The 13,895-nt window shown below is 34.3% G+C and overlaps 3 protein-coding genes across 11 annotated transcripts; 1 reads left to right on the top strand and 2 right to left on the bottom strand.

Moving 5' to 3' along the window:
* The first annotated feature begins 232 nt into the window (after positions 1–232).
* LOC107828176 (enoyl-[acyl-carrier-protein] reductase, mitochondrial-like) lies at positions 233–12,233 on the top strand. 9 transcript variants are annotated; one of them, XR_012702325.1, is made up of 12 exons: positions 235–416; positions 571–668; positions 2,223–2,354; positions 3,077–3,220; positions 3,312–3,514; positions 3,793–3,869; positions 3,968–4,046; positions 4,183–4,295; positions 4,620–4,749; positions 4,963–5,052; positions 7,265–7,381; positions 7,734–12,233. XR_012702325.1 is itself a non-coding variant. In XM_075237333.1 (10 exons), the coding sequence occupies exons 1-9, from the start codon at positions 280–282 to the stop codon at positions 5,006–5,008; spliced, it is 1,029 nt and encodes a 342-aa protein (XP_075093434.1). In that variant the 5' UTR covers positions 233–279; the 3' UTR covers positions 5,009–5,052; positions 7,734–12,233. The 9 variants fall into 9 exon arrangements, 6 of the variants coding, with proteins under 6 accessions (XP_075093434.1, XP_016510926.1, XP_016510928.1 ...); XR_012702326.1 differs by lacking the exon at positions 7,265–7,381; XR_012702324.1 differs by having other exon boundaries at positions 4,963–7,381.
* LOC142172720 (secreted RxLR effector protein 161-like) lies at positions 7,252–8,140 on the bottom strand. Its single transcript, XM_075236394.1, has 3 exons — positions 7,839–8,140; positions 7,528–7,738; positions 7,252–7,329 (listed from the first exon to the last, which is right to left on the bottom strand). Exons 1-3 carry the CDS (start codon positions 8,138–8,140, stop codon positions 7,252–7,254), a joined length of 591 nt encoding a protein of 196 aa, XP_075092495.1.
* Positions 8,137–10,796, bottom strand: LOC107828175 (retrovirus-related Pol polyprotein from transposon RE1). The gene is made up of 6 exons (XM_075236393.1): positions 9,811–10,796; positions 9,519–9,652; positions 9,200–9,437; positions 8,985–9,106; positions 8,853–8,941; positions 8,137–8,754 (listed from the first exon to the last, which is right to left on the bottom strand). Exons 1-6 carry the CDS (start codon positions 10,794–10,796, stop codon positions 8,137–8,139), a joined length of 2,187 nt encoding a protein of 728 aa, XP_075092494.1.
* Positions 12,234–13,895: the final 1,662 nt, after the last annotated feature.

The raw sequence follows: 13,895 nt of genomic DNA, 5'->3' as shown, positions 1-13,895 counted from the left end.
CTTTTTTCAAATAAAATGCATGTCCAAAGTCTAAACGCACCTTCAACTTCTAAATGTTATTTTTTCAACACAATTCCAAAAAGTTTTTTTTTTCAAGTTTCAACCAATTTTATGTCCAAATACTAGTAAAATATTTGGTGTATTGTTAAATAAAAATCGGGCATATGTTAAATAAAAATCAGTGGTAGGTTTCAGCGAATCTCTTGCTTACCACTATTTAAGTACCAACACTTCTCCAATCTTAGCAATTGAGTACAAACACTAGAGAGAGAGGAAATAATGTTATCGCAACGTTCACATTACGTTCCCTTTTGCCATGAAAAACAAAAGTCTATCGTAGATTTTCCGGCCGCCGTGTCTCCGCCTTCTACGGCCGTTGTCTACGACCAGCACGGCCCTCCTGACACCGTCACTAGGTCCGTCGCAACATACACGTTCCTGTTCTAGTTTTACACTGTTCATACTTTTTTTTTTTAAAATGTACTACTACCGGCCATTTCATACTGTACAATTAGAAATGCTTTTGTCTGGTGTATTTTTGCATTTTTAAAATGAAATTTTTTTCTGCAGAGTGACTGAAATTCCGCCTGTGAAGATCACAGAGAACGACGTCTGTGTAAGAATGCTCGCAGCTCCAATCAACCCTGCCGATATTAACAGAATAGAAGGTTTGATAACTTGGGTTTATTTGGCGAATTGCGTGGTGTCAGAAGCGGAGCTAGAATTTATCAAAAAAGTTTAAAAATTAAAATAAAATTAAATATGCGGAGAAACCAAAGAAATTCAATATCTCATATATTGTACAAAAAAAATTAACTTTACATACAAAGTATAATTTCTCGACCAAGCAGTTTCGAATCCCCAGCTCCGTTGCTCGTTCATGTCATTACTTGCAATTTATAATTACTTCACAAATATTAGGTTAGAAGAGGCGAAGCTTAAGCTTACCATTTATGATTCTAATCGTTTTAAGTTATTAATTGCAAATTAATAATTTATATATTTAATGAATTTTTTAAATGAAAATAATGAGTTTGATCCAAAGCTATTGATCGCTGAATCCTTAACCTAAATTCTTGCTCCACACTTGATCAGATAACTTTGGCTTCCAATGCTAGGACAAGTATAAATAAATCACATTGCATTTTTTTGTGTCCTTGAGATCTGACCCCTAGGATGTGTTTTGTATGAAGAAATGTATTTTTTGTGAAAAAGTTATGTATTTTTTAGTGAATCATTTTTCTAGTGTTTGACTACCAGAAAATGTTCGCTCTCAGAAAATAAAAACGACTTGCCTTACGAGCGAAAATATTTTTTTATAATAATTTAAACTTTTAATTTCATATTACTTGCTTTAACTAATATTTGGATCTTATATTAATTTCTAAGACTCAATTTTTTCTTTAAAACACTCTTCAGTTAGCTAATTATTAATTTTTAATTATATATTTTTTTGAAAAATATTTTCATTGTCCAAGAAACTTCAAAAATGAAATTTGGGAAAAAGGAGAAAACGATAATTGGAATAGCTAGTTTCGTGATGATTTTACGTGGTTAAAATTTTCTACACATATGTAGAGCGTGAAAAATTAGGCGGGATCATAATTATATTTTACAAAGAAAAATTACAGTTTACCAAATCAAACTGCATAAAGAGGAAAATGCTTAAAGTTCCTCCTTTTGAGTTTTGTTTTTCTGTTTTCTCTTTGAAGCACATGATATAAATTCAAAGTTTGCTTCCACTATATAAATTAGTACTACTAGTTTTTTTTACCTTAGTAATTTATAGTAATTAGGGTTATCATGTCTTGTAAAAGTTTCCAGGATTATACAAATTAATGTCCTAATGAAGTGACTAACTATTATTTTAATATGAGATCCACTATCATGTAAACATTTTTACAATTAGACAAACTAATAACCGTGGAAAGAACCTCTTGTAAGAATGCAGGGTAAAGTTGTGCACAATAGACTGTTGTAATTCGGCCTTTCCCCAGACCCCGCGCATAGTGAGAACTTAGTGCACTGAACCGCCTTCTAGACAAACTAATAACCTGCTAATAATTTCACTAACCTTGATTTAACTAGTCTTTTGGCATCATCTTGCATCAAAAGTTTTATTACTACAACTATTTTTCTCCTTATTATCAGTAATAGTAATTTTATTAGAATAGATATTCTCCCACCAACCCCATAAATTTTGCTGAATTATTGCATAGCAGGAGTCTATCCAGTACGGCCACAAGTACCAACAATTGGTGGATGGGAAGGGGTTGGAGAAGTACATTCTTTTGGCTCTGCAGTTAAGACTCTTTCCCATGGAGATTTGGTTATTCATTCTGCATATATTCCAGGTACTTTTATGTTGTTAAATAGATTCAAAATATGAAATGGGTGTACATTATTTTTTTTTTGGTTTTTTATTCTGTGTCCGGTACTCGTTTTGAGAACCGATTGAATCCGGATTTGCATAGAAAGTGTCACATTTGATAGTAAAATGCTCCCTAACTAAGACGATTCCATACCCAGGGTTCGAATCTTAAACTGTTGATCTAACTCAGACTATATACGCAATGTGTTTGTGTGAACAAATTATTGGCACATATAGTGGTAGCAAAATGGATTAAAAAAACCAGTTATCCACCCATATTATCTACAAAAAATGAGTTGGTTATTGAGCTCTTCAAAAACGGATCAAATATGGAATAAAACCATATTATCCGCTTAGAAAATGGATAACCAATGAATAACTAATGAGTTTAACTTTTATATTTGTATAGACTGAAATTGGGGGTTCTTCAAGTTTACGAGACTAAGAATTCTCCCAAAAGTGGTCATATTCAAAAAGCTATGAATATCCGTATTATCCGTCTTTTAACCCATTTTCTGTCCATATCAAATATGGGTCGGGTCGAATAATTTATCCATTTTTGTATTACCCTTTTGACCCATCTATATTCGACCCCACCCGACCTGCCCATTTGCCATCCCTAGGCACATATATATAAGCAACAAAAATTCACTAAGTTTAAATTATGTAATTTGCAGTGACATTTGTATTTATGTATCTACTCAGGTACATGGCAGACCTACGTTGTAGAAGACCAAAGTTTATGGCACAAAATTGATAAAAGCACCCCAATTGAATATGCTGCCACATGTTCTGTTAATCCTTTGAGCGCCTTGAGAATGCTCGAGGACTTTGTGGCTTTAAAACCAGGTTTAAATAATTCCCAAAAACTCTTTAATTACTTTAGTTTTCTTTCTTCAAACCATCTAATTTTTTACTAATTACTCTCTCTACAAAATAGGAGACACAATTGTGCAAAATGGAGCAACAAGTATTGTGGGGCAATGTGTCATTCAGCTAGCTCGAGTTCGTGGAATTCATAGCATCAATATCATAAGAGATAAGCCAGGATCTGATGAAGTTAAAGAAAAATTAATGAAACTTGGTGCTGATTTGGTGTTTACTGAGAGTGAATTGGATGTGAAATCTATCAAAAGTCTCTTGGTATGTTTATACTAGACCACAAATTAATTTATACCGATGCATAAAATATTTTGCGTTCACACATGGTTCGGAAAAGGGTCGCATCCTCCAAAAAGATGTGATGTAAATAGCCCACTATAATGCAGGCATTAGTGGCTGCTTCCACGGCTCAAACTCTAATAAGTAGAGACAATTTTACCGTTACTCTAAGACTCCTTCAAATTAATTTATACTATTAATATATTTTAACATGTTGTAGCAGTGACTAATTTCCGGTGTTATTTATGTGCATGTTCTAGGATGATATACCTGAACCTCGTTTGGGTTTGAACTGTATTGGTGGCAATGCAGCTACTTTAGTTATAAAATTATTAAGGTGAGACACCTTTTGTTAATTTAATTTGGTTTTCTTCTAAGCTTAAGTTTTCACCAATTTGTTATAAAGAAAATTAACATAATACCATGATATTTCAGGCAAGGTGGCACTATGGTTACATATGGAGGGATGTCAAAGAAACCTATTACAATATCTACTTCATCTTTCATTTTTAAGGTTAGTTTCAAACAGTCAAATATGAAATTTAAACATTACATAATCTTTTGGATTGTTAATTACATACTTGGTTGGAAAAAGAATATTGAAATGTTGTTGGGATTTTTTTTTTCCTTTTTTTTTTCTTTCTTTACAGGATGTTTCATTGAGAGGATTCTGGCTGCAAGAAAAGAATTTAGACCAAGCACAATATAGGTGTTCGATTGATTATCTCTTGGCCCTTGCCCGTGCCGGGAGATTGAAATATGAGTACGATCTCTCGCCCTCTCTCTCTATATATAGATCAAATTACTTGTAGTTGAAAAATTATGTTATTTGATCGATGCACAAAAGTTAAATTACAATAATAGGGAGTATATAGTTAATCGACTTGAGAATTTTCCCCCATTTGAGCAGGGGTAGGTTGAGCGTTCTTATTTATAAGCTATTTTCGCCAACTAGGATTGTGGAGCAATTCACATATCACTAGATATGGACGACTTTTTGTTTTTCGCTTTACATTATTTCAATAAAGTGTAAGTAACATTAAATGAACAGTGTACTGATATTAATGTGTTGAAATATTTAATACAGGATGGAGCTAGTACCTTTTAATGATTTTCATACAGCTCTTGAAAAGGCAATGGGGAAACAAGGAAGTCGAAAGAAACAAGTTCTTAAGTTCTAACTTGTAACTTAAGATTAGAAGGGAAGAAAATTCAAGGTTTCACTTATATTATCTACTGTAACAATCTGACAATAGTTTTCCACTGAGCTTGGGTTATATTTTCATTTTAAATAATCAGATCTACTTTTTAATCTCATCCATAGTGGTTTGCAGTAATTTTCATATGCTTTCTTTTCAAATCAGATAATTAGGTCTAATTTATGTTGTCAAGGGGACAAATTCTCAGTGATTTCAATTGTATTGATATAGGTTACCCATTTTTCCTTTGATAAGAATATGTCGGGCAGAATTTTAAATTCGAAGCTTCCTGCCAGGGCGGATTTTTGCTTCAATTATAGGGTATGTGAACTCATGATCTTTTTTCATCAAATTAGGTATTTTATGTATGTATTTTCTAGAATTAGTATAATATTATTTGCTAACTTCTATGCTCTAAAAATATGGAATGGTGCAAGATTAATTCCCACTTAATACCATTTATTATGGTGCAATCATGTTTTAGAAATCATAAATTCACGTCTCGGAGTCAAAGCCAACGAGTTCAACTGAGTTTTGTTATAGTACCTCAATTTATATAATGTATTTTAATTCAGTATGCAATTCAAGAATGAATAGACTTTTTTTCGGGGAAAAACTTGTATAACTATAAAAATATTATAACTTGTAATCTTGAATATGTTTTTTAAAAAATACCATTATTTTAAAAATCGACTAATAAGTAAATAACGTCATTATTTTAATGCAAGAATAACTTTATGTAGCCGCACGAGCTTTAAATATCTTATAACCACACAAATATTATAACGAATTTAATACAACTGATTTTACTAATTTTTATTATTTTCTTAAGCTTCATGTCCTATCAAAGTAACTTTTTTAAATTAAAGCGGATGTAGTAATCTTGTATCTAGTTCAGCCTTTTCTAAAACGGCATTAACCTGAGGAGTTGAGTAAAAATATGAGTGAGTCTAATCAGATTAAGGACCGTTTAGCCATAACAAAAGATTCTTTTTTTTTTTCGAAATCACTGTTTGGCCTTGAAAATTTCAATTTTCGATTAAAGATGATTCAAAAATTTTTGAAAATTTGAAAAACTCTACAAAAAGCTATTTTTTAAAATTTTCACTTCAGATTATCCAGAAAAATTCAAAAACAGCCCCAAATTATATTCATGTACAAATATATAACTCTAATTTTCAAATTACATTTTCACTTTAATTTTTTTACAATTCTTATGTCCAAATGCGCACTAAGATGTAAGCTAGTTGAACGGAGTCTTGCCCAGTATAATCCCACTAGTGAGGTTTGGACTAAGTATCCTGCTCTTCAAGAACTTTCCACCTTATTTTTGGGTGACTCGAACTCACAACCTGTTTAGTGAAAGTAGAGGGTGCTTATAGCAACCCACCGTAATAATTAAGAATTATGGAGAAAGAGCATAACTATCACGTGATGAATCCAGAACCGGACATTAAGATTCTGACATTACTTTTCTTTTAGAAAATGAGACGGGGCTAATCGGGACAAAACTTGACCAGATTATAGCACAACAATTTAATAGGCCATTCGCTGAGGAAAGTAAGCAAAAAACAGTGGTGGCAAGAGTTGGTGGACTAGCTGAAGGAGATTCCTTTCGCTTTCAAAATCTGACTACTCCTTGTGCATCTTATGGCAACAAATGTTCATTTTTCTTTTAATGTTTAAAAGCAAGAATTAAAGGCATTTACTAGCCACTCATAATACTGATATTTAAAGGTATTTATTAGCCACTTAATACCGTCACCTAAAAAGTACTTTTTTCGAAATTAATATTAGACAATGAAATTTTCGATTTTTCATTTAAAGATGAAATTCAAAATTGTTCGAAAATTTTATAAACTTCAAAAAATTATTTTTTAAAATTCTGACATTCTTTATTAAGAAATGAGACGTGACTAATCGGGCCAAGGACAAGAGACGACAAAAATTGGCCAAAACAGTTTAGTAGGCCGTTCGGTGAGGAAAGTAGGCAAAAAAAAAAAAAAAAAAAAAAGTGGTGGCAAGAGTTGGTGGACTAGCTGAAGCCTGACGGCGATTTCTTTCGCTTTCAAAATACTATGGTCATTTTTAAAATCTGACAACTCTTCGTACATGTTATGACAGCAAGTCAATTTTTCTTTCTTGTTTGAAAGAAAGGATTAAAGGCAGTTACTAGCCACAAATATATTTTGATATTTAAAGACACTTAGCCATTAATACCGCCACCTAAAAAGTATTCTCCTGTTTCACTCTATGTGAATCTATTTTCTTTTTGGTCCGTTCAAAAAAAAAATGAATTATTTCTAAATTTGGTAATAATTTAGCTTAAATTTATAATTTTACTCTTAATGAGAAGCTTTTATAACCACACAAATACTCTGGGCTCATTTTTGACTTGTTTAGGACTACAAATTTCAAAAGTCTTCATTTTTTCTTAAACTCCGTGCACAGTCAAACATGTTCACATAAATTGGAACGGAGGAAGTACTTATTAACTACTTAACTTAATGCTATCACTTGTTAGCTGTCATAGATCTGAAGATCAGGCTTTTGGAAGAAGACCCGTAGAGGAAACCCACACTTGAGAGAAACTGATCTCTGTATTAGAAGAAGAAGAACAGAATGATACAAGCGTGTATTTCATTACAAGGTGTACATTATATTTATGCAACTACATTATAACTAGCTCCTACTTACTGTACTAACTAACTAACTAACTATAGTTATACAATTAACTTATTAGCTTGGTTAACTAACTCTAGTCAACACTCCCCCTCAGACTGATGGTTTATATACATTCTTTACTCCTAATTGATTCAACAGCTGATCATGTTGAAACTTTCCCAAACTCTTTGTAAGTAGATCTGCTAGTTGGTCTTTAGTATGCACATAGTGTGTCTTCAGCAATCCTTCACAAATTTTTTCTCTAACAAAATGACAATCAATGTTAATATGTTTAGTTCTTTCATGGAAGATAAGGTTAGCTGCTATTTGTATTGCAGCCTTGCTGTCACATATCAAACTTATAGGCTGTTGAATCTTCACTTCAAGTTCCTTGACCTATCATCCAGGCGACCTCTACTACACATGAGGCCATACTCTTGAACTCGACCTCAGCTGAACTTTTGGACACAGTTATTTGCTTCTTTGATTTCCAAGACACCAGTGCATTTCCAAACTTAACCAAGTATCCAGTTGCTGGTCTCCTCGACTCTATACAAGATGCCCAATCAGAATCACAATAAGCAATCAGCTTGTCTGCTCTTTCTGCAGGCATAAGTAGCCCCTGGATTGGTGCTTGTTTGATGTATCTAACTACCCTGAGAGCAGCTTCCATGTGTGACACCTTAGGACAATGCATATACTGGATTAGGACCTGCACTGCAAAAGCAATGTCTAGTCTGGTCATGGTGATGTATAACTCCTTCTAACAAGTCTCTGATAACAGCTAGGGTCTTTAAGATTCTGATCACCTTCTTGATTTGTAATTTGAATGCACTTATCACATTCTACATATGTGAGTTTTTTATTCAACTCCAATGGTGTACCAGAGGGCTTTGCACCACCTAAACCTGTTTCAGACATCAATTCAAGTACATACTTTCTTTGGAACATAAGAATTCCTTCCTTTGATCTAGCAAATTCAATGGCAAGGAAATTTTTTAGCTCCCCTAAGTCCTTCATCTTGAACTTCTTCTGCAACTGTGTCCTGGTATCATGCAATGACTTATCATTGTTCCCTGTGATCAGCAAGTCATCCAAATACATAAGAATAATAACTGCGTCACCATTTGCTTCTCTGATGAACAATGTATAGTCATAATGACTCTGCTTGAAGCCCATCTGCAAAAGTACCTCTGTCAGCTTCATATTCCACTGTCTTGGTGCTTGTTTAAGCCTATATAATGACTTGTAGAGTTTGCAAACCTTCTTACTCTCCCCATGGCTTGCAAACCCTTGTGGAATGTGTATATACACTTCTTCAACCAAATCACCATTTAGAAATGCATTATGAACATCCATCTGATAAATCATCCAGTGCTAAGATGCAGCAAGGGCCACAATTGATCTAACTATGACCATTTTAGCAACAGGAGAGAAGGTTTCACTATAGTCTAAACCTTTCTTTTGACTGTAACCTTTGGCAACCAGTCTGGCCTTGTATCTTTCAACCTCTCCTTAAGCCTTATACTTGATTTTGAATATCTATCTGCAACCAATAAGAGTTTTACCAGGAGGTAAATCAACTATACTCCAGGTTTTATTTTCCACTAATGCTGCAATTTCCAACCTCATAGCCTCCACCCACTGAGGATCTGTAACTGCCTCAACAAAGGATTGAGGTTCAGAACCAACTGAATAGGAAACCAATACTCTGCTATATGAGGGAGTGATATGAGAGTAACTGACATAAGCAGAAATAGGATAGGGACACTACACATCATGTGATTGCACCATATAGTCTTACATCCAAATGGGAGGTTTGCTGGTCCTGTAGGATTTTCTGACTTGAATAGGAGCAGCATCAGGTGGGGCAGTCACAGGATCAGTCTCAAGAGGAGTATTAGGTGGAGGATCTTCTAGTGCTACAATATCTATAATAGTATCTTCAGGAGGTGAAGTGTAGTCCCCCTCAGATGTAGTGCTAGACTCAGGTGAAGAAGGACTAACTTCAGGTGAGGAATCTGCAGTAGAAGGCCTGGGATCTGTACTAGTTGAGGATAATAGATCCAGTATAGGAAACACAGTGCTACCTGAAGGTGACACATGTTTGAAAGAAAAAATACCTTCCTGAAAGACAACATTTCTGTTAACAAATGAAGACTTAGCATTCAAGTCATACAAGACATAGCCCTTTTGAGAGGACGAATAACCAAGGAAAACAACAGGAATAACTCTTGGTGAGAACTTGTCAACAATACTGGGACATGTTGCATAGCACAGACAACCAAAACTTTTAAGTGTTGCAGAGAAAGAGGATGTAAGTAGAGCAACTCAAATGGTGATTTGTACCCAAGAGTTCTAGAGGGTAGTTTGTTGATGAGATAGACTACTGTGGTAACACACTCACCCCAAAACCTGAGGGGTATAGTTGCCTGAAATCTAAGAGACCTGGACATGTCTAGAATTGTTCTGTGTTTTCTCTCAACAACTCCATTTTGTTGAGGTGTGTAAACACATGAACTCTGATGAAATATATCAAGAGTAGAAAGCAATTGTTTAAACTCATTACTAAAGAACTCACTACCATTATCAGTCCTTAAGACTTTTATAGAAGATGAAAACATATTTTTTATTTGAGTTAGAAAGTCTCTTAGTACAACTATAACTTCTGACTTGAAGTTGAGCAAGAAAATCCAAGTGTATCTGGTATAGTCATCAACTACTATAACAAAGTACCTCTTACCACTATATGAGGGAACTCTATATGGCCCCCAAATATCATAATGCACTAATTCAAACGCAACATTAGATACTGAAGTACTTAGAGAAAAAGGTAGTTTGGACTTTTTAGCAACTGGACATACATGACCGTATTGTGGTCCTTTATTTAGGGTACTAAGAGCATCTAACTTCCTTATTACATCAATAGGAGCATGCTCGAGTCTCCAATGCCATATATCTATAGAATTATTTAAGCTAGCTGCGTGAGCACACTTATTGATTGATGTTGCTGATGAATCCTGGGAAAGTCCTCCTTGAAGTATGTACAAGCCATGCTTCTCCTTACCAATCCCCTTCACCTGACCACTATAGAGATCTTGGAAAATGCAGAAGTCAGGGAAGAATGCAACCATGCATTGAAGTTCTTTGGTGAGTTGAGATATTGAGAGCAGGTTGTATTTAAATTCTGGAATGTACAACACATTGGAAATATTGTTATTTCTAAGTACTAATGAGGTTTCTTTATGTGATACAGAAACTACATTTCCAGTAGGTAATTGGACTTTGAACTTCTCAGAACTGGGAATGGACGGACAAGAAGTAAGTGCATCAAGTTGAGAAGTCATATGATTTGAGGCTTCTATGTCTATAATCCAATTTTGCTTGAGAAAATTGGACATTAGAGTGAGTAGAGTACCTGCAGCAGCTAGCTTACTGGATGATTTTGGACCCTCTTCATTCCCTTTGGGCTAGCATCTGAAGTATCTGTTGATACTGCTCTTTAGTGAAGAAAGGAGCAGTAGGACTATTATTAGGAGTAGTCTGAGAAAACTGAGGCATGTAGGCATGCTGAACCTGCTGTATTCCTGATTGAGTTCCATAAGCACCTTGTTGATTGTCAGGTTCAGTAGTATTTGGAGACATTAAAACACTCATATTATTTGAATACACTCTAGAGTTCTGCCCTTTCATTTTTCCCTTGAAGTATGAAGGATAGCCATGAAGCTTGTAGCAATTCTCCTTTCTGTGCCCATTGTAGTGACAATAGTCACACTACACTTGATTCTTTCTAAACTTGAAATTTTCACCTGCATTTGTTGAGTTTTTATTACTATAGAACACTGCTCCTTCTATGCCTTTAGTATTTTGACTAATCTGAGTAAAATTAGCCAGACTCCTTTGGCTTTCTTGATCAATCAATAGTGAGTAGGCCTTGTTAATGATAGGAATTGGGTACAACATCATAATCTGACTCCTTGACTATGAGTAGGACTCATTCAATCCCATCAGAAATTGTAGTAGCTTGTGATACTCAAAATATTGGGCATATTTCTTTGATTCAGGCCAAGGACAACCAGAACATGGCATTATTGCATTGAACTCATCCCAAAGATCTCTTAGCTTAGAGAAGTAGTCAGCAACAAACATAGTACCTTGAGTGATGTTATGAATTTCTCTACTGAGATACAGAACCCTAGATCCATTTACCTTGTCAAATTTCTCCTTTAAGTCTTCCCAAACCTTATGAGCATTAGGGGCATATACTACACTACTAAGTAATCCTGGCTTTACTGCATTCATTATCTATGAGAGAACTACAACATTCACTTTCTCCCACTGATAATGAAGTTCAGGTTCAAATTTAGACGTAGGAAATCGACCATCCACAAAGCACAACTTACTCTTCCCTAACAGACCAATCCTCATAGACCTACTCCATATCGCGTAGTTATCTGAACTAGTAAGTTGAAGAGAGATCAGATTGCTACCTGGAGTGTTTGTTGGTTGAAGGAAAAGTGGATGATTGTGGTCAATTGGCGGAAACATAGCTGTAGAAGTTGCATTATTGGCATATCAGTAGTTGTTTCTTCTCCAATCGTCATTTTCAGTTTCTTCTTCAAGATTAAACCCTAGGTTTTCAGCTACACGCTACAATTGGATAATTTCCCACAGAATTGTGAAATTGAGGTAGCGAGAGGAAGAGCTAGCTTGAGAGATGTCTTCGATTCACTCCAGTGGCTTTGATACCATGTTAGCTATCATAGATCTGGAGATCAAGCTTAAGGAAGAAGACACGCAGAGGAAACCCACACTTGAGAGAAATTGATCTCTGTATTTTGAATTTTTGGGAGTAATTCTCACATAGGGCAAAAATCACGTGCTCAGATACAATATATTTATACAACTACAGTATAACTAACTCCTACTTACTGTACTAACTAACTAACTGACTATAGTTATACAATTAACTTATCAGTTTGGTTAACTAACTCTAGTCAACATCACTTAAAGACATTTATTAGCCACTTTGGGGTTATTTGATACTCCCCGAATTAATAATAAGTGATTTTTAAGCTTTGGTATACCCCTTAAGAATAAAAATTTATGGCATTAACAATATTATGATTTTTAATACATGGATAAACATGTATAAAGACATAAATATCCCTTTAAATCCTTTTCAAATCTTTTCCAAAGAATGTGAAGGGTATTTTTGTACATAAATAATTTTTTATTTAAAAATTATGCAATGCATATTATTTTTAATATACCAAAACCAACCGGTCTATAAAAAATAATCTCAACATAATTAATTTCAATGGTACTAGTACATCATATTCAGTACTATTTTTATACAATCTACCAAATGACCACTTAATGCCATCACGTAAAGGCAATTATTGGTCACGTAATGTTGCCACTTAAATGCACTTATTAGTCACTTAATGCCGCAACTTAAAAGCTTATTAGCAACTTAATGCCACTAAGTAACTTAGAGGGTGTTTGGCTAAGCTTATAAGCTGATCAAACTAGCTTATAAGCACTTTTCGGCTTATCTACACATTTGGTAAAGTTAAAAGTGCTTATAAGCCAAGTGCTTATAAGTCAAAAATAAGCCAAAAGCCATAAGCTGGTCACCCCCAGCTTATGAATTTTTAGCTTATAAGCACTTTAAGTTTGACCAAAGTTTTTACTATTTTATCCTTAAAATATTCCCTTTTAGAACAAAACTCCTACATCGATACTCACTGCCTCAAGTATTCAACCTAAACCCCCTCTCCCCTCACCCCCTCCCCACCTCTTCAAGTCTGCAATTCTCATTGAGTATTTAAGATAAGCAAATTCTCTATTACTTTGCATATTTATATCTATGTGATTGTGTATTAATATTTATATATTTGAACTGAATGTAATAAATGAGGTCATATCAAATTTTTGGTGTATTGGTTTCTAAGTGTTGTGGTGATGAAGACAATATTTGTTTCTCTTCAAATAATTTGTCCTATTTAGGGTTATTTTTTGCTGAGAAACTTTTGTCAATTATTAATAATTAAAACTTATGATTATATGCTTATCATAAAATAAATTATATTTATCATAAAAATTATTGTATACGGTAGAAATCGATGGTCCTATTTTACAATCATCAAGGCATCTCAAGGATTTTCAGTGATCGACTCTAAGGGTTCTCGGTGATCAACCTCGAGGCAATGTAAACCAGTGGTCTCGGTGGATCAGGGCGAAGTTCCCAAGGCACGTACATATAGCTGACAAAGCCTAATGGACTAGTCCAAAAAAGCGAATCAAGACATTAAATGGTTGTACCAGCCCCATATCTTTGTAATCAATGCATTTGCACTATATTGGGATTCCCTCTCATATATAAAGGTAATCCTTGTCATTTTGTAAACATCAGTTGCTCAATACTAAATTTACAAGAACATTCTCTCTGCTCTCTAACACATTCTCTTGATCTCATTACATCATTTATTGCTTAT

This window comes from Nicotiana tabacum, chromosome 18, assembly GCF_000715075.1.
Source record: "Nicotiana tabacum cultivar K326 chromosome 18, ASM71507v2, whole genome shotgun sequence".
Taxonomy (NCBI): Eukaryota; Viridiplantae; Streptophyta; class Magnoliopsida; order Solanales; family Solanaceae; genus Nicotiana; species Nicotiana tabacum.
This window is presented reverse-complemented; position numbering and strand designations above follow the sequence as displayed.

What these genes read in the sequence shown, in the direction of transcription:
- LOC142172720 (XM_075236394.1), bottom strand. Translation starts at nt 8,140, where the DNA reads ATGACCAGACTAGACATTGCTTTTGCAGTGCAGGTCCTAATCCAGTAT. An exon ending in AAAAGTTCAGCTGAGGTCGA is followed by an intron (nt 7,739 to 7,838) that starts GTTCAAGAGTAT and finishes GATATGTGACAG; the next exon opens with CAAGGCTGCAATACAAATAG. An exon ending in ATCAATTAGGAGTAAAGAAT is followed by an intron (nt 7,330 to 7,527) that starts GTATATAAACCA and finishes CTTCTAATACAG; the next exon opens with AGATCAGTTTCTCTCAAGTG.
- LOC107828175 (XM_075236393.1), bottom strand. Translation starts at nt 10,796, where the DNA reads ATGTCCAATTTTCTCAAGCAAAATTGGATTATAGACATAGAAGCCTCA. An exon ending in AGCAAACCTCCCATTTGGAT is followed by an intron (nt 9,107 to 9,199) that starts GTAAGACTATAT and finishes CTCATATAGCAG; the next exon opens with AGTATTGGTTTCCTATTCAG. An exon ending in AGGTTACAGTCAAAAGAAAG is followed by an intron (nt 8,755 to 8,852) that starts GTTTAGACTATA and finishes ATGATTTATCAG; the next exon opens with ATGGATGTTCATAATGCATT.
- LOC107828176 (XM_016655438.2), top strand. Translation starts at nt 280, where the DNA reads ATGTTATCGCAACGTTCACATTACGTTCCCTTTTGCCATGAAAAACAA. An exon ending in AATCTATCAAAAGTCTCTTG is followed by an intron (nt 3,515 to 3,792) that starts GTATGTTTATAC and finishes TGCATGTTCTAG; the next exon opens with GATGATATACCTGAACCTCG. An exon ending in GCCGGGAGATTGAAATATGA is followed by an intron (nt 4,296 to 4,619) that starts GTACGATCTCTC and finishes TATTTAATACAG; the next exon opens with GATGGAGCTAGTACCTTTTA.